This window comes from Antedon bifida, chromosome 6, assembly GCF_963402885.1.
Source record: "Antedon bifida chromosome 6, ecAntBifi1.1, whole genome shotgun sequence".
Lineage (NCBI taxonomy): Eukaryota > Metazoa > Echinodermata > Crinoidea > Comatulida > Antedonidae > Antedon > Antedon bifida.
In genome coordinates, this window is record NC_136231.1 from 10,945,374 (window position 1) to 10,964,221 (window position 18,848).

At 35.4% G+C, this 18,848-nt stretch overlaps 1 protein-coding gene across 3 annotated transcripts in view; it reads right to left on the reverse strand.

The window, feature by feature from the left end:
• LOC144845547 (asparagine synthetase domain-containing protein 1-like) overlaps positions 1–18,848 on the reverse strand; it is a 94,314-nt gene that overhangs the window by 37,204 nt on the left and 38,262 nt on the right. For all 3 annotated transcript variants that reach the window (XM_078702956.1, XM_078702957.1, XM_078702958.1), the window contains one exon: positions 8,312–9,252. In XM_078702956.1, the coding sequence (XP_078559082.1) occupies positions 8,312–9,252 (941 nt within the window). The remainder of the gene's footprint in view (positions 1–8,311; positions 9,253–18,848) is intronic.

Genomic DNA, 18,848 nt, shown 5'->3' on the forward strand with positions numbered 1-18,848 from the left:
ATTCTTACAAATGTATTCAAGTACACATAAAAAACATATGAAAGAAACACTGAGTCCACTAAACTGAATGTTATGTTGAGCAATTAAGGTCAGTGGAAACTATCTCACCACACATGATTAAGTATCTAGATCGATGATAAATAAAATTGCCAGAGATCCCATTTATGCACATTCAATTTTATACATGTGATCAATTAATTGGAAGCGTTCCAGTAATTGAATATCCCAGATTTTATCAACAGATCGATCAATCCTATCTATAACAATGTAAATTTCAAATAGTTGGCAACAGTTTTGTTATTAAAAATGTTTTATAAAGTATTTCATGAAAAAAAGGCACAACCTGTCAACAACATATCAGAATATGAGGCAGGTGAATATTAGTATTTCAGTAGGTTTTGTTCTTTACAGGTATACATGTACAAAGGTTGACCAGTCTCAAGTCATTAAACCATTTTTTAACCAATAATTGTAAAAACCTTAGAATGCTGTGTGATAGAATGTGTTGAAAGAAGGTGATGGAATGCTCAATTCTCAGCTGGTTTGAATGGTGTGATAAATGTCCTCCCTGTCATATTAAAGATTTATTCAACCTAAAAAAAGTAAGATCTTTTTTCCAAATTCTGTTTTGGCAGTGTCCTAGCTTCAGAAAGATTTTGCATTATTACAGTAGGTGATTCGAACTATGTAAATCGCCTATTGTTATTGATAGGATCGCTTTTCTCTTCCTCTTTCCTTCAATTTTTTTTTTGTGTGCAAGTTCTGTAAAATGTACTAAGCAATATTTTTGTACAGCTGACAGGTGTACATTCTTCTATGCCTGTAAATTATATTATATAAGATATACATATATATTTTTATATCTCTACCAATCTACCTTCCTTGTTTTCTACTCTTATTCAGACTCCACCCTGTCTCCTTTTGTTTCTTTTATTCCTGTTCACCCAGGCAGCACTTATACTATGACATTATCCAAATTCCTTCACTTGCACTGATGAAGGGCTAGTGTTGCCCGAAAGCTCTGCTAACTTTCCTGGCTGTTTTACTTTATCGTTTTGATTTAGATTTTCGCTTTTTTTTTTGTATCTCCATTGAGATCCAGCCACTGATACCCACAGCATTGTCATTTTTTCAGTAATTTGCCTTTGGATTTATATATCACCGGGCAGTTTAGAATTAATGTTCTTTGCCTGATTTGTATATATATATATATATATATATATAAACAAATCAGGCAAAGAACATTAATTCTAAACCGCCCGGTGATATACTGAAATTTAATTAATTAATTTGAATATATATAAACACAACAGGCAAAGAACATTAATTCTAATATATATATATACGACATGTTTCGGACATAGCCCATCATCAGGTGAAGAGAATTGTAACAAAGGATAACATATATAAGTCACAAAATTACATAATAAAACAAATCAGCCAATCAAAGATGTTAACAAACAAAAGGCATAGTTATAAAGGCACGTCTCCAAAAGCTTTGGGGTACAAAGCAGAAATTACCTGTAGCCACCCATTTTTGTAATAATGAGCATTCCCTTTCGGATATTACAATTTCTGGTGTTAAGGTATATGTAATGGTTCTGAGACATCTCGTAGAATTATAGAAGAAAGAATAATTGTAAAGCTTGGCACTATATTGCCCCTACCGGCATAAATGTACAATTTAGATCTTTTAAACATTAATTTTGCCAGAGACATTCAAATATTAACAATTATTCATACTTGAAGCTGTTGTCTCTGTTTTAAATTTCCTGCTTTATAAGCAACCATTTCTGCTTTGTACCCCAAATACCTATATGTTATCCTTTGTTACAATTCTCTTCACCTGATGATGGGCTATGCCCGAAACATGTCGTAAAAATAAACTTATATTGAGGCAGTTTTAACTTATTTGATCTTGATTTTTTTCTATATCCTGCCTATGCAGCTCTTTGATTTATATATATATATATATATGTAATTGTGCACCTGCCTTTTATTCAAATACAATCGCTTAGCTATAAATATGCACAACTTTATGCAATTCTAAGATTGATTATAAATTCAAAATCAAAAGACATTTTCCATGAACCTTCACATCCTAGTGTGCAGAACAATTATTTCCACGCATACAAACATTTAAAAGTTAATATGCATGTAATAGAAACACCATGGAGGCCTACTTGATTTTGGTTCTTCATATTTGTTCTTCATACCTTACATGAACAATTCCAATCATTTTTATGAACTACAAAATAACCTTATAGTTATGATTATTTATAAATGTGCTGTAAAAAATCAACCATTTGTGTTTTTATCTGTCATATTTTAGAATACTCAATACTATATATTTATAAAAAGTACTGTAGAGTGAAAATATCACTCTCTCCTTATATAGTTCCTAAAAGGTAAAACTATGACATGGCTGCAAATATGTATTCATACAATAATTTATGATCAACTTGCTACTGTATTGCCCATTACTCTCTTTTTTTGAGTTGGACAGGACACAAAAGTCAAACCACAGCATTCCAAAACGTAGCCCATTAATGTACAATATAGGAACACCTGCTTCAACCAAAAACCTTAGTAGTTCATAACATAATTAGCTGGATGGAACCTAGTTTAATCTGACAGCTGAAGTTTTTTTATACAAGGCCTAAAAATATGCTTTGCTGTCCAAAAACTGTACATTCATGGCCTTAGCCAGGATACAACAAGGATGGGGAATGATTTCAACACCGAGTATTTGAGTTGAGCCACAGGCCCCACTGGTGAAGCAAATTTTGTTAAATGACACTCACAGATGGCTGGAAATGGTAAAATTAATAAATGGCACCTCAAATTCCTAGGAAATGACACGTCCCCATAGAGCTAGAAAACAGAAAAACAGTAAAGACATTTGAATTCAATGCTAAAAAGTTCCCCTGGCTAGGGCCTGAACAACATGAGTGTAATTTGGGATGGACCTGTTTCTCTTGAATGTTCATTGTAAAAGTTCCCACCGCCGGTACATCAAAGTTCACAATTTTCCAGTCAAGTTACACACTAATTTCCAAACTACAGAAAAGCGTCGTAGAACCAGTTGGTAGGTTATTAAATCCAAAGGGGAAAACTGAGAACATTTCACATTACTAAATCAGTGTATAATTGATAAAAAGTTTCAGTATCGGAAACAATTTCACAACCCATAACATTTTTGTTCGCGACCAAAACATTGGGTCCGACCCATAGGTTGCGGAACTGCAATTTACTATACAATGGTTGCAGTGATTGCCGTGTCTATAACACAAAATCAATAAAATACGGTGGCCTATAAGTGTCACTGCAACTTTCAAAAAATATCACGGCAACTTTCAAAAAAAGCCACGGCAATTTGAAAAAAGCCACAGCAATTTGAAAAAAGCCACGGCAAATTAAAAATAAGACATCACGGCAAATTAAAAATAAAACATCGCGGCAATTTAACAAAAATACCACGGCAACTTAAAAATGAAACACCACGGCAAATTAGTATTGAAACACCACGGCAAATTAGTAATGAAACACCACGGCAAATTACAGAATGCCACGGCGGAAGTGAGTTACCACGGCGGAAGTGAAACCTTAGGAATCTTCGATTTGTTCTGAGGTAAGTAATTATTTGTGCATTGAAGTAAATATTATTATATTAATTTATTTAACTGCAGCATTTACGTGTTTATTGCACTAGGCCTAGCTATGCCTACTACTAGCCTAAGGCCTAGGCCTTAGGCCTACAGAGTAGCTAGGTCTACTGTAAAAAAAACTTGTTATATAAAAAACAGATTATTGTAAATATATTAAAACATTGTAGAATGTTATAGGGCCTATGCCTACCTTGTAATAAGGCCTATGGTTTAGAGCCCGGCCTAGAAAGTTCAAGAAGCGTGCAATAAACACGTAAACTGCTGCAGTTAAATAAATTAATATAATATTTACATCAATGCACAAATAATTACTTACCTCAGAAAAAATCGAAGATTCCAAAGGTTTCACTTCCGCCGTGGTAACTCACTTCCGCCGTGGCATTCTGTAATTTGCCGTGGTGTTTCATTATTAATTTGCTGTGGTGTTTCAATACTATTTTACCGTGGTGTTTCATTTTTAAGTTGCCGTGGTATTTTTGTTAAATTGCCGCGATGTTTTATTTTTAATTTGCCGTGGCTTTTTTTCAAATTGCCGTGGCTTTTTTCAAATTGCCGTGGCTTTTTTCAAATTGCCGTGGCTTTTTTCAAATTGCCGTGGCTTTTTTCAAATTGCTGTGGCTTTATTCAAATTGCCGTGGCTTTTTTTGAAAAATTTGCCGTGATATTTTTTGAAAGTTGCCGTGACACTTATAGGCCACCGTAATAAAATGCCAAATACGCCACACACTTTCGGCCTTGCAGACATTTCATGTTTCTCGTATTATTTTTAATTTATACTGTATAGCATTAATTATATAAAAAACCTTCGTAAGTGATAAAAAAGTTCCGATATTTACACTCCACTCTACACAAGAGTGTAAATATAAGAATACTACGCTAACATGTGCACACAGAACAGGGCGGTAATTAACTGAATTGGAAAATGGTGTATTTTTGGAGAGTGGTTACATCAGTTTTCACATGGGGAGTGAGATTTCCACAAAATTGTCTTCGTCAGGTATGTAGAATCCACGTCTAGCGTCTTCATATCAAACCAATGGTACAAATTAGGAAAATAGATGGTAAATATCTTCTTGACGGTTTTGTTGTTCCTTTCAAAAACAGAAAGAATAACACCAAAAGACAAAAAAAGATAGAAAGATTATAATGAGGTATAATGTAGTAGTACAGTAGTAACATTTGTTCAGTGAACAGGGGAACTCCCAGTTGTGTGTTCTTGCGGGCCGTCACACCACCGTGCTGCAAGACTCTGGCTATATGTACACCCTATACAATTTTATTCGTAGTAATAGTGTAGTGTAGGAATGGTTTTGTTTTTATTAAAATACAGTTTTACTCATATTAAAACAAGAAATATTTCTTGACTCTTTGACGAACAGTTTTAATCATTGTAATGATTTATTATATCAATTATTTTTTTAGTAGTAAACATTTTGCGTAAATATAGTTTGGCCTACTGTATAAAACAAAAATATAAACATAAACTAAATACAACAGTTTATATGTACATATTCCACTGGTAGGAGCATTAATTACTTCCTAATTACCCGGCCCAAATAGTAGTATACCGTATATTTTGGTGTATAAGTCGCACTTTTGACACGCAAATTTGACCTCTAAATTAAGGGTGCGTCTTATACACCGAACATAAATGCCTTACCACACAGATTGTACATATCGTCACCTCGTTGGCTAGGCCTGAGTAGGCTAGGCCTAGCTACAGTATACTAACGTAACAGCAACCTGCTTCTGCCTAGTTTTCAAGGTATTTTAGCGTGATGTTATACTAAATATGATGAAAATATTTGTTCATTATGGAGCTCTTTTGGGCGCTCCGATAAAATTTCATTTGTAAACGTTTACGATTGGAATAGTATTTATTTATAGTTATACGCACGATCGCCCTTCTTGGCGGCCAAATGGTGTACGGTATTCGACTAGTATATTCTCCAGTTGATTATAGCATGGACCTAGCGTACACACTTCTCGGATACATAGATACTAATCGAATACGATTGTCCGTGAAAACGTGCGCCCTCTCGAGCGAGGCTAGCCCACACACATGCGTGTTACACACACGGTCATGCACTCGATGTTGCGGGTGCGAAACTCATGAATAACAAGTTAAAAAGAACTTGTTGAGGCTGGGCGCGGCCAAGCCTAGGTAAGAAAAAAACTTAATTAGGGACGCCGTTGTAGATATAACAAAATATATTATTACAATATGATTATAATTTAAAAAAACATTGTTTTGATGAAATATAAAGTGCGTCTTATACATCGACGATATAAAAAATACCGATATTTTACTCTCAGTTAGGGGGTGCCTCTTATACACAGGTGCGACTTATACACCGAAATATACGGTACTACCTAGGGATAACGATGCAACATTAAAAGTTAATAGCATACATTGCCTGATAATATTTTGTATCAATATTAAAATAAAGAAAGAATTATGAAAATCTGACTTGTAGTTTTCAAAATATAGGGTCCAAAACATCACCGAAAAATAATCGTTTTTAGCCACGAATGAAGTAAATAAATTCGTTTTAATTGTCAATAACTAATTATATAACTCAATTTAATTAGTAAACAGAGTTACAACAGGTGGTTAAAATCAGTACCGAAAGTATGAACCAACTTTATATACCATCGAGTAAACATTCTAGAAGTAACACATGATTTACCAAATTTTCACCCTTACGTAAATTTATATTATAGATCCTTCCTAAATACTGTACAGATCTTTTCCAAACGAAATGAATATTTGATCATGCAGTACCCTGAAAATGCCTTGATATGGTGCACGTGTGTTTTGGTTGTCTGCTAACCTCAGATATATACCCCCGGCCAGGTGAAATACTCAATGTAATTTAGTATACAATGATTGCAGTAATCGCCATGTCTATAACATAAAATCAATAAAATGCGAAAAAAAAAACGTGATAAAAAAGTTCACGATATTATACCCTCCACTCTGTACAGGGGTGTAAATAAGAATACCATGCTAACACGTGCACACATGGACCAGGGTGGTAATTAACTGAAATGGAAAATGGTGTATTTTTGGAGAGTGATGACGTCAGCATTCACACGGGAGGGTTAGACAAGGTGACGCTGGTGGTGCTAGACAAGGTGACGCTGGTGGTGCTAGACAAGGTGACGCTGGTGGTGCTAGACAAGGTGACGCTGGTGGTAGGAGGAGTGCGTGTGTTTTGAAAATAACTCAGTTGCGGGTATTTTAAATTGCATCATTTTTTATTTATTTTTTTTTAGAAAAGAGAAAATGCAATTTCTTGCAGAATTGGAAGCGTGGTCCGGATTGCCTCCAAAATTTAATAGAGTGGTCCTTGACCACATGTTTATCTGTATTTTCATTTTGGTAAAGATCTTGCAATAACTATTTGAGTAATCCTGATAACAAACAGACAGATACCCCTTTTACACCGCCGAGTTTATAACAAACCCGTGTCGTGTCCGGATAAATTTCCTTTTCACATCAGATTCATCAACCCGGGAATAACACGGGTTGCGTGTATTTACACTGCAAAATACCAACCCGTGTAAATGTTCTAGATCAATCGAAATATCGCCCTCTCATGCATGAAGAGACACCATAGTAACGGTCTGCTCATTATACCTCCCACAATTTTGTTTTATGGCAATACACACAAAAATTAAGTCTACTCGGGAAGAATAATATCTTGAAATAAAAATGAATAACAAATAACCATAAGTTTTATTTATTAAATAAGCGAATAAACAAAATCAATCTTATCCTAATTTTATGTAAATTAAATACTATAGTGAGCGAGGATAGTAAACAAACGGGTAAAGATACGCTGAGCGTTTTACACCGAAAACACAGGTTCATCCCGGGTGCGTCCCGGGTTGACTTGACGCTGAATACATTCTGCATCACTTACCCGGGTAGTTCAGCGACCCGGGTAACTTTTTACGCCGTTTACACCGGTCTACATTTCCGCATTTTTGCGTCCCGGGTACGACTCGGGTTATACAATTCCGGATCAACTCCGCATTTTTACTGGCGGTGTAAAAGGGGTATTACACACGCGATCGACTACATATACCTACTTGGCGGAGGTAAATAAAACATCACAGCTATTTAACAAAAAATACAACAGCAACTAAAAAATGAAACACCACGGAAAATCAAATGAAACACCACAGCAAATTAAAAATGAAACTCCACGGCAAAGTATAGAATGCCACAGCGGAAGTGAAGCCTTTGAAATTTTTGATTTTTTACTGTGGGTAAGCATGCCGTATTCTTTCAAATATTTATGATCCTAGCTAGCTCTTTTATTGCAGCAGGTGCAATTGCCATGTTGTTTTTTTTTTTGGTAAATTGCTGTGGCTTTTAAAAAATTGCTGTGACACTTACAGGCCACTGTACAAATGTACCTGACATTTAAGAAACCTAACAAAATGAAAATCATTTGTTCTACAATTACATCATAGTGATATTGCTTCAAAGAAACACAACACCACGATTGGGCAAAACCCTTTGCCTATTGATGCTATGTGAAAAAAACTATTGTATAGTGCTGCTTCATAATCACACAATTAGTGAACAGAAGGGAAATATGCAACAAATTTTAATAAAATTGATACATTACCTATCTGCTAAGGCTGCAATCACCATAGAATCAATTCCTCCAGAAAATAAAATAGCAACTTTAGCACTCTGGTCGGTTCCAGAATATTCTGCAAAATCTTCAGTTTTTGTACACTGGGTTGTGTTAGAGCATTTAACTTCAGAATATTTAAATTTCTCAAAACAATTGTCCTCTAATGTTGTAGAACATTTAACAGCACCACGAGATTGAAGAGCACTTCCAGATACTATGGCAGTATTCAATGAGTCTTTGTTTAGACTGGCATGTACAACGGAATATTTCATAGTTTTTTCATCATCTGAAATGGTTTCTTTTTTTGAAGAATGGTTAATTGTTTTTGGGCAGTAATCCATAACAACATCACGTGGGACATTAAAAACTCTTCTTCGCACAGCATCTCCTAACACTTCAATAAAACTCAATGCAATTGATTTACTTTCTACATCAGACTGAAGTAGATGATTTAAAAACTTGAAAGTTTGTTCAGAAGATAAATTATTTAAATCTTGTTTGTTTTCCAGGTTAGGTGATAATTCTTTCATTTCCTTCTTAAATTCTTCTGTCAAGTTATACTTCATTAATTGTTCCATGGTTGGCAAGTCTTTTGTTAAATTTGGAATAAAAGTCTGAATATGTATATTACTAATGTTTAAACAAATATGGTTAGTTACATGCAGGTGGTGGCTTTTAGAAGATTCAATATGATTCACTACCAAATCTTTTCTCTCACTTGGCACTGTTTGTAAACATTCACTTCCAAAGTTATCAATTTCAACAGCAACATTATCAGTTTGGTAGCCTAAGCAATCTGTGCTGGGTATACTAATGAGTGGAACATTTTGCCATGGAAACAGGTTAATTTTGAATTTGTCTTCATTTGTGCTTGGCCAGTGTTGGCAATCCAGACAATAAATTCCATTGGCTGGTACCTCTGACCATACCTAATGGTAAAGATTGAAACATATGATATCAGAATTTTATTTATGTATATATTATTCAGACCTTGATTGAGTGCACTCTTTAAATAGGAAGGAAGTAAATTATCGTTAGTCTTTTGATTGCCAATAAACTTTAGATTGTTTTGAGGTTCACAACAGGATGTTTACAGAGTTTATAGAAAAATAGTAAAATATCTTCAAACTCATTCAGATGGTGATGTGTGAGGCGCAATCAGATTAGGTCTCTGAGGTCCATTCAGAAAGGGTAATCCAAGAGACATGAAGGTTGGGAACTATAAGAGGAATTAATATGGGGTGGCCTGAAGCACATTCAGATTGGGTCTCTGAGGTTCATTCAGATAGGGTGCTCGACGACACATTGAGGTAGGGTAGTTTGAGAGGCATTTAGATGGGTGGCCTGAAGCATAATCAAATTGGGTCTCTGAGATACATTCAGATAGGGTGCTCCAAGACACATTGAGGTGGGGTATCCTGGCGAGGCATTTATATGGGGTGGCCTGAAGCAAAATCAGATTGGGTCTCTGAGGAACATTCACATAGGGTGCTCCAAGACACATTGAGGTGGGGTACTCGGGGAGGCATTTAGATGCAGTGGCCCAAAGCAAAATGCAATTTGGTCTCTGAAGTCTATTCAGATAGGATGCATTGAGGTGGGTATTCCTAGAGGCATTGAGGTGGGTACTCTGCAAGGCTGCAGTTTCTTAATCATGGGTGAAAGACTGGGGTAGCACTAACATTTCATTTTGTTTAGCCATTTGGCGAAAGTCAAAATATTTTTTTTAGTCAAATCAGTTTATCTATAGCCAAAATGGCTAAAGTCCAATTTTTTTATTTAGCCAAATGAATCGGTCATTAGCCAAAATTAAAAATTGTTGAAATATAATGGTAAAAACGTTTTAGTTAATTTATCTATGTCAATAGGTCTATACACTTTTCCCTGAACGTTTTTGTAAGGCATTTGGGGAAAGAGAGCCATGCCTAAATCACTATACTGTATATTTGATTTTAAAAAATAATTGTTGTATTTTATATGATCAAAACAATTGTTCAAATTGTTTTTAATCATACAGCATTCATACAGCTATCAATTTAATAAGAAACATTTTACAGTTTTCTGAAATCCCCTGAACGCTATGTTATTTTTGTTTTTTACGCTTGGCTGGTGGCTTCCGTACCACGCGAAAAATTGTGTCCTAAGACTTTCACGGTCACACATCGTCACCGCCGCGCAGCGGGTGAATGTTTTTAAATTGGGTATGCTCAAGAGGTGCGAAAGTGCAGTAGCGCAGGCCTAGGCCCCTAGCCTACAAAATTATGTACGACGGTACGTCGTAGGCCTATGCTAAAAATATTTCTAGCAAACGAACACTCGTATCGTTGTTGAACGTGCAGATAATATAGGCCAAAGCACAGGGAAAAGGCGTTTCTGTCGGGGGAGAAATTTATACCATCCCGGCTCGATTATTTATTACCCAACAACACAGAAGCCGGCGGCCGGCCTTGCTGTTTATATAGTCCGCAATAAATGCACGTGTGACGTGTGTTTAGCTAAATCCCCGTTAGACCTCTACTGACGCACTGCACGCACGAGGAAACTTTATTAAAAAAAGTAAAATATGAAACTACATTATTGGAGCCTAAAATGCATAACGCATAAATATTGATTTCGATAAGATCTTTAATTGAAGATACTATGTTTTTTTTAATCTGAAAAGAACACCCTTATCGAAAAATAGACAATCCCGGTAAATAGCCGACCGTCGGCTGTCGATCGTTTGTGCAGCGCAACACGTGATAGTTTGGGTAGACTCCATCATCCATGTGTCGTGTAACGTCTGTCTCTCTGTGCAGTCTACCTTTGCTATCTCCATCATATTGAAATAACAAAGAGACGCCTGGTACAACGAAACAAGTTGACGAAAATGGAGCTTGAAGTAGTAAACAACATGATAACGAACAAAATAAATGCTTGAAGATCGACAAATGGACCTTTTAGTTGGACTTTATGCTTTCGCCAAAATGGCTAAAGTAGCCGTTTTATTTTTCGCCAATCTGGAAACGTTTTCACCCATGGCGACTTGGCGATCGGCCAGTGCGAGCCCAGAAAGAGGAGATTGGGGTTGCATCCATCCAATTAATTTGTTTTTGCTTTCATATAATTTAATTAAAAAATAAGTGGCATAAAATAAAAACCTTGTTTGTGGGTTTCAGAATGCCTCAACATGAACAATTCATCAAACTTTCATTATGTGAAGCTTCTTCATCAAGGCCTACAATGCATTGTATACTTTGGAAGTAATGTTACCTCACTGATAAAAGGCACAAATTACTAATTAATAACTTGTATAAACTTTAATGAACATAAGCTTCATAGCTGCAATTTAGTTGAAATGTATTTAATGTCAGTAAAGACAATTTGTCACGGTCATGTAAGGGCATGTTTCTGCTGCATATCCTAAAAATATGGTATAAAATATGGTATATGTTATACCATATTTGTTAGTATCCCATTTCTGCAAGTACTATCTTGAGTGGTCATCATGGCGATCCCCCAAAATGACGACAAGTTATTTCATCCTTGACCAAATGAGAATTAGAATTTGTTATCTTTGGTGATGGTGTAGCCTCTGCTTTCACAGTCTCTGTTTGTTTTGTTATTGACTTGTTTCAACAACAAGTTTGTACACCACATAATTTAATTTTCCCGAAATATTTGTTTCCTCAACAGATTATGTGCAAATGTTGTGATGTTGTTCCTTACTTTCGTTGACTATAGATTATCCATCCATGTGTAAAAATCTTACAGAAAATCAAAATATACGGTATTTTTTATTGGCAGTAGAAACGGGTACCCAAAATACGGTATCAATTTATAAATACCGTATTTTATCCACAAATTTGGTGGGGAAAATATGGTATACAAAACACGGTATATTTTTTATGAGTGCCGTTTCCACTGCCAAAAATATACCATATATATGGTATTCAAAAAATACGGTATTTATTTGGCAGCAGAAGAAACAGGGCCTAAAACTCATTTTAATCATTATATTGTTTTATTTCAACTAAGATATTGAATGAGTTGACCTAAATATCTCTATTGAACAGGCAGTATTAATATAAGTACTCCGAAAATAAGTACCACTTTTATTATTTATCAATATAAATATATGCTGCATTAGGGGAAATCAATGTTAGGGTGAAAAATGCAACAAAAGAAATTAAGTGCCTTCAGGACACATAATAATAATATCCTGGATTTATATAGCACCTAATGTTGTGAAACCTCTAAGCGCTGTACATAAAAAAAATAAGAAAAAAGGGAAATCCAACCAAAAAAAAAAACAAAAAAAAAACAACCCCAAACCGCAGTAAGGGGATACGCCTTCGTCGCTAACCAGGGATCGGTCTAATTGAACCCCGGTCAGCACCAGTTTTGTCTTGGTCATCCCGGACTCAGGCGCCTCCTGCCCTACAAAAACATCATGTTTCCGCCGAGGTGCATTAAAGGTTGGTTACTCAAACAAGGTTTCATATGGGGGATTCCACAGATGTAGTTGTGTCTATTTAACTCCTCTGTATCTTTCTGTTCAACTGCTCAATACTGTATAAAATTATCAGTTTAATTTAGATTAAGTCTAGTCTGCAGAATTAATATAAATGTTGGCATATCACCAACTCAAAAGTGCAAACAAACCACATGTTAACATCCTACTCTAGAAGCATTCATTGTGGTTTCTTGGTATCTCTATTAATATTTATTTCTTTCAGTAGATAATTAAAGTGTATAATTAACATTTAATGTGTTCTGTGTAACTTACAAAATGTGGTTATAATGCTGTTAATATTTGTTGCATACTGTACATCACTATGCATTATTAATAGTTCATGATACTTGGAAAACATTCATACAATTTATATTGTTGCTCATTTGTTATGCTTCTATAAGTATTGATAAAATACATGTAAAAACAGTAAGATATTTTTGTAATGTAAATTTAGTCTCTGAAATGTATAATTTTTATTTCCTAGGAGTTTCATATAGCACTTACAACCCTATCCTGACAGACTTCCGCAACAAAGTAAATAATGGCATAAATATTGACTGTGTTTATACTTTAATTAAGTTAAAAATGATCTATGGTATAAATGGGGAATTGCCCTTACAAGTCTAAATTGTCACTAGTTAATAAAAACTGACTATGTTATTACAAGTTAAATTACATTTCTTACTAATGAATTCTAAATCTTAACTTTGATATGATATATTTTTCCGTGAAGTCATTGATTTTACGTCATTCATTCCTAGTTTGTACGTCACACAATATATTTTGTTCATATATCTTGAGGGTTCAATACATTTGTTTATCAACGAAGCGCTTTGATGTTATAAAAATAGATGCTGTGATAATCAAACACAGATGTTATTCCAACACTATTGAATTGAATAGAGAAGTCAAAGATTAAATGGGGTGTCAAGCCTTTTCGAAAAGATAAAGTATCCCGTTAACAGTAGTAGTCCACACCCAGATTGTTATGTTTTATAGAAATGACATGGAAAAAAGCATACACTTTACCATTTGTGGCACAGGCAAGCCAAACCAGTCGCTTGTCGGTAATCCGCGAACTGAGGTACAGCCTAGAATAGGTAAAATCACTATGACAAAAAAAAAAATCAAAACTAATTTATCGATTAAATCTAACCTTTATGTATTCTAGAATCATACTGTTTGTTATTTTTTTTAATTTTTCAACTAAAACAATTAAAAAAATACATTTTGAAAGAAATTTTTCACCTGTAGAATCGTCTTTTCAAAAGCTTCGTATGGGGTATTGCTAAACCCCACAAACCTCCAAAAAAACATAGCAAACCCAACCGAACCAACATAAAAGTGATTGAATCATGTAGTGACCCACTGGGTATATCCATGTAAATATAAAATATTAAATTTCTAATGTAACTACTTATTTTTGGGGTAAAACATCATTTTTTTGTGAAAAATGATTGCTAAACCCTGCAAACCTAAAAAAAAAAACACCGAACCAACATAAAAGTGATGGCAACTTTATTCTGTATGTTGCTCAAGACAGTAGTCTATAAATTCCCCAGCCACTACACGATTTAACCACACGGCTATTTTTTTTTTTTTGCATTGTAATTATTACCCTTGTGATACAGTATACAAAAATACCATTGAGATTTAAAAAATATATGTGAGCCAGCAGCAATTTTTCTCCCAGACTGTAACCAAACATACTATAATACTAAGATTTAAGCACGTGAAGAGACAACTAATTCCACTTTAACAATACGAAAATACTCATGACAGCAACTTCAATCTCTATAAGTTGGCCCAGACAGAGCTCATAGACAAGATTTCATCATGTGAAGGGCTAACATGGCTAATTCTTTTTTATTGGAACTGTACACATTCGGATACACTCATGACAGCTACAACTTTATCCTGTTAGTTTCTGAATTTTCTTGATTACAAAGGCAAACTCACTTGAGTGGAAAATATCAATATTTGCTGTATAGTATGTTAAATTTGCAAGCACAGAATCACTTATACTTCGTCAAAGTGACGATTAAATTCTAGTTATTTTTTGTTTTTAAAATCTATTCTGTATTTTGAAACCATTGATGTTTTAAAAATCTCGAAAAGAAGCACACTGGGCTTCTTCTCATGGTAAACATCTTTTCTTTGCAAAATATATCGATATGTCATCCATGATTGGCATATATATATATTATATGCCAACCATTGTTAATGTTATGCTATAATATGGTCAATAAATGTTTCTTGAATTGAATTGAATTGAATGCCTGACGACTCCTCGAAAATACAATGATGGATCGCCAAGTCCGTCGGTCTTCAGTTTGATGATATACTCTGTGTTGTCCAATTAATATCTTTATATGTCTGTGGAAACTTACAGGATAAAGTTGCTGTCAATGGTATTTTTGTACATCCCAATGTGTAACAATGCAAAAGAAATTAGCCGTGTGGCTCTTCGCATGATTAAATCTTGTATGGCCCAACGGGCATTATTGGGCTAATGTCTGAGGCAACTTACAGGATAAAGTTGCTGTCAATGGTATTTTTGTGAATCCCAATGTGTAACAGTTACAATGCAAAAGGAATTAGCTGTGTGGCTCTTGACATGAATAACACCAATTTTTAGTGGTCACTTGGGGCTACTGTCTCCAGCAACTTACAGGATAAAGTTGCTGTCATTGCTGTTTTAACATTCTATACAGTGCATATGCGGACAATGTCCAACAACTTTTATCCGTGTGGCTTTTCACATGATTAAATCCATTTTTTACTCCTCCTCCTCCTCCTCCTATTTGGTGTCCCCAGGGAAAATTTACAGGATATGACCCGGCAGCAATATTGATTATTGAATCTTAGCCATATATCTACAGAATCAGCCCATCAAACTTTTTGTGGCTTTTCACATGAATAAATTCTCTGGGCACCCAGTCTAATAGTGAAGAACATTTGTTTGTGTTGTATCCTTTTTATTGGTATCTCACATAAATGGCTAAGCTGGCTTTTCCCCTCTGTCTACTTACAGTGCAGGGGTATTGACAAACTGCAAGCCATGGATTCATTGGAGTCAGTGGAGTCAACGTCCCACGTGACCATGTTAATTGCAATTCAAGCGAGTCAGTACGAAGTGTAACTGCACTATTGTACCAAAAGTGTGAGGCACCATAAAACATATTAAATAATTTAATATAAATTAGTATGTTCATATGAAACATTAGAGAGGAGTAATTATAAAATAAAATCATTATTTTATGTTATGTTGTTCTAAACATACCCTACTACTACTGTAATCTACTTTATTTGTCCATTGACAGCGTTGATAAAGAAGCTACTGCTAGGCCTAGACCGTACTAGGCATACAGCGAATAGCCATCTCTACTCTGGCGGGCAGGCTACAGTATACTATAGGGCCTAGGCTAGCTAGCTAGGCTTCTTAGACGGTGACCAGGCACCACCTAACTAACCACTAACTGCAAACATCGAAGTCGCATCTGGATATTCGAAATTGTTAACATAATTACATTAACGGTAGGTGATTCATAAATGTTTATGAATTGTACACACATATTAACGAAGGCTTATTATTCGAAGGCTCGCACTTGTTGGTATTTTTTCTGTTGAATTACCGTCATGGATTGCATGCATTGCGTGCCTTGTTGACTCACACTTTGGCAACACTCACAGTGCAGCTTGTATTGTAATCATTTTCCCTGAAAAATGTTTGTTTTATTTTTATCAAAAAATCTAGGTAAACAAGCTTCAACTGTATTGTAAATGTATCTGGGGTGGATCCAGGGGGGGGGGGGGGGTATGGGTCCACGGACCCCCCCCCCCTCCCCCTACATTTTAAGGGTGCCCTTTTTTTAGAGGTTCAATATTTTATTTGTGTGACATATTTGTGTGTATATTAGTATGCACAGAGTAGGCTACACTAACCCAAAAAATAAAAACAGAAATTTATCACAATGCGCGCGATGTTAAGTTACGGCGGCCGATCAAAGAGCATCGTGAGAGGTGGTGACGCGTGATGATCTCTACTTACAGTAAACTTCTAAAAATAGATCGTTTCACATACTACAGAGGGCGAATGTAAACTTTTTTCGCGCTATTTTCAAGATGCCTCGTAAGGAGAGAGGGAGAAAGCGCAAACAGCAAGATTTGGCAGAACAAGCCAAACATTGTGTCAAACTAGGTGGCTGGTTGTTACATACTAGTAATAATGATGAGCAGCTAGATACCTCTGGACCACCTATTTTTTTACCCGCCCGCTGAAGTCTGTAATAATGATGGGTTACCTCTACCTCTCTAGGCCCCCCAGATGCACACTGAGTTAACAAATGTATTGTAAATAATTTTAAATGTTCGTGGTGGTGAGCCAGAATAACAGTAATCTGGAGTGAGGGTATGGGTTACCTCTACCTCTCTAGGCCCCCCAGACGCACACTGGGTTAACAAATGTATTGTAAATAATGTTAAATGTTCGTGGTGGTAATACACTACTTGAAAACTTATAAAGTTTTACCGTATACTTTACGACAGGTATTGTCTGAATTCTTAATTTTGTGTTTATCAAATTAGAAACGGAAAAACTGCTCATTTAAATCAAATAAATTCAACATGAAAACAATGTCGAATGATAAAAGATTACAATTACATGCATCATCAATTGATAATAATAATGAATTATTATCATTTATGACCGTATCGGAAGTATGTTCATCTGGGACTTCCCCCGACGTTTGCATTGATCGCAACAAAAAAGGATGTATCTATTGTTAGTCGCCGCGTGCTTAGGCTTAGGCTATGCTCACTTTGCTGTTTGCTAGCTAGCGCGCTAATAAAGTGTCATTTCCGGCGAACTAGAAAGGTGCCATTTATCTTGGATTTTGCGTGCGATAGTACCATTTCCGGCCATCTAAGTGTGTCCTGTAACAAAATTTGGCTCAAATACTCAATATCTGATGTGCCCTTTTTATCGGCGGACCCCCCCTCTGAAAAATGTCTGGATCCGCCCCAGTTTATATGGTACAGCAGGCTGGCTGTAATATTTTCAGAATGTTGCTAAGACTGATGGCCTAGCCTAGGCAAATCTCTGAAGAGTACAATGTATAGGGCCTAGCTGGCATCTTCTGCAGGGACCCGATTGTCCCAGTCTGCCTGGTACTATGCATGTATTATTCTAGGCCTAGCCCTGAAAAAATCCCAGGCTAAGTTAATTAATTAACCTTCCTGTTATTACAAACGTCTGTCTAGTTTGCATTATATATTATTATATTTAAAATAACCGTCTAGGCCTACTTACCGATAAATTAACAGCTCAGCTTTACACGATCAGGGGAAACCGCAGTCAATCGCGTCGATCTCTGTACAACAAACGGACTAGCATCTATCTACATGTTTGTTGTTATTAGACCAGATCTCAGCTTTGTGGATGCTCATTAACATATCATGCATATGTATGAGTTAGCTCTACTGGCCTAATTTTTGAGCTGACGAGTTAGGAAAAATGATTATTATGAACTTATTTTGCTTTTTTCTAAGTGAAATTAATAATTTTTTCGGATTTTTTTTCGGCGAAAGTGAACAACTTTATTATAACTACAAAATGGTCTATTAAAAATTTGATCTTCATTCTTCATGTTTTGGGGGATAATATATCTTTAAGAATAATGTTCAGAAAACATCAAACTTCCAGCTCAGGAATGGCAGTTTTGGTAAAGAAGGTAACTATTTTAACAAAATTAACCCAAGAATTAGTACTTTTAGCAGAAACAGGTAGGTCAAATACAGTATAATAAAATATACCCTATTTTTTACCGTATTTTGAGTCATTTGCAGCAGAAACAGGCCCTATATTATAAGAGATAGAGAGGGAATGTGTGCGCTTTTTGGTTGTACAATTTTTTGCTACTGTTTTATAGGTCTTCCTAAATACCAAGCCTAACTAAGTCCTATCAATTATAACCAGGGCCCTACCATTATAAAGTAAATTATACAAAATAGGATATACTTAGAAATCCA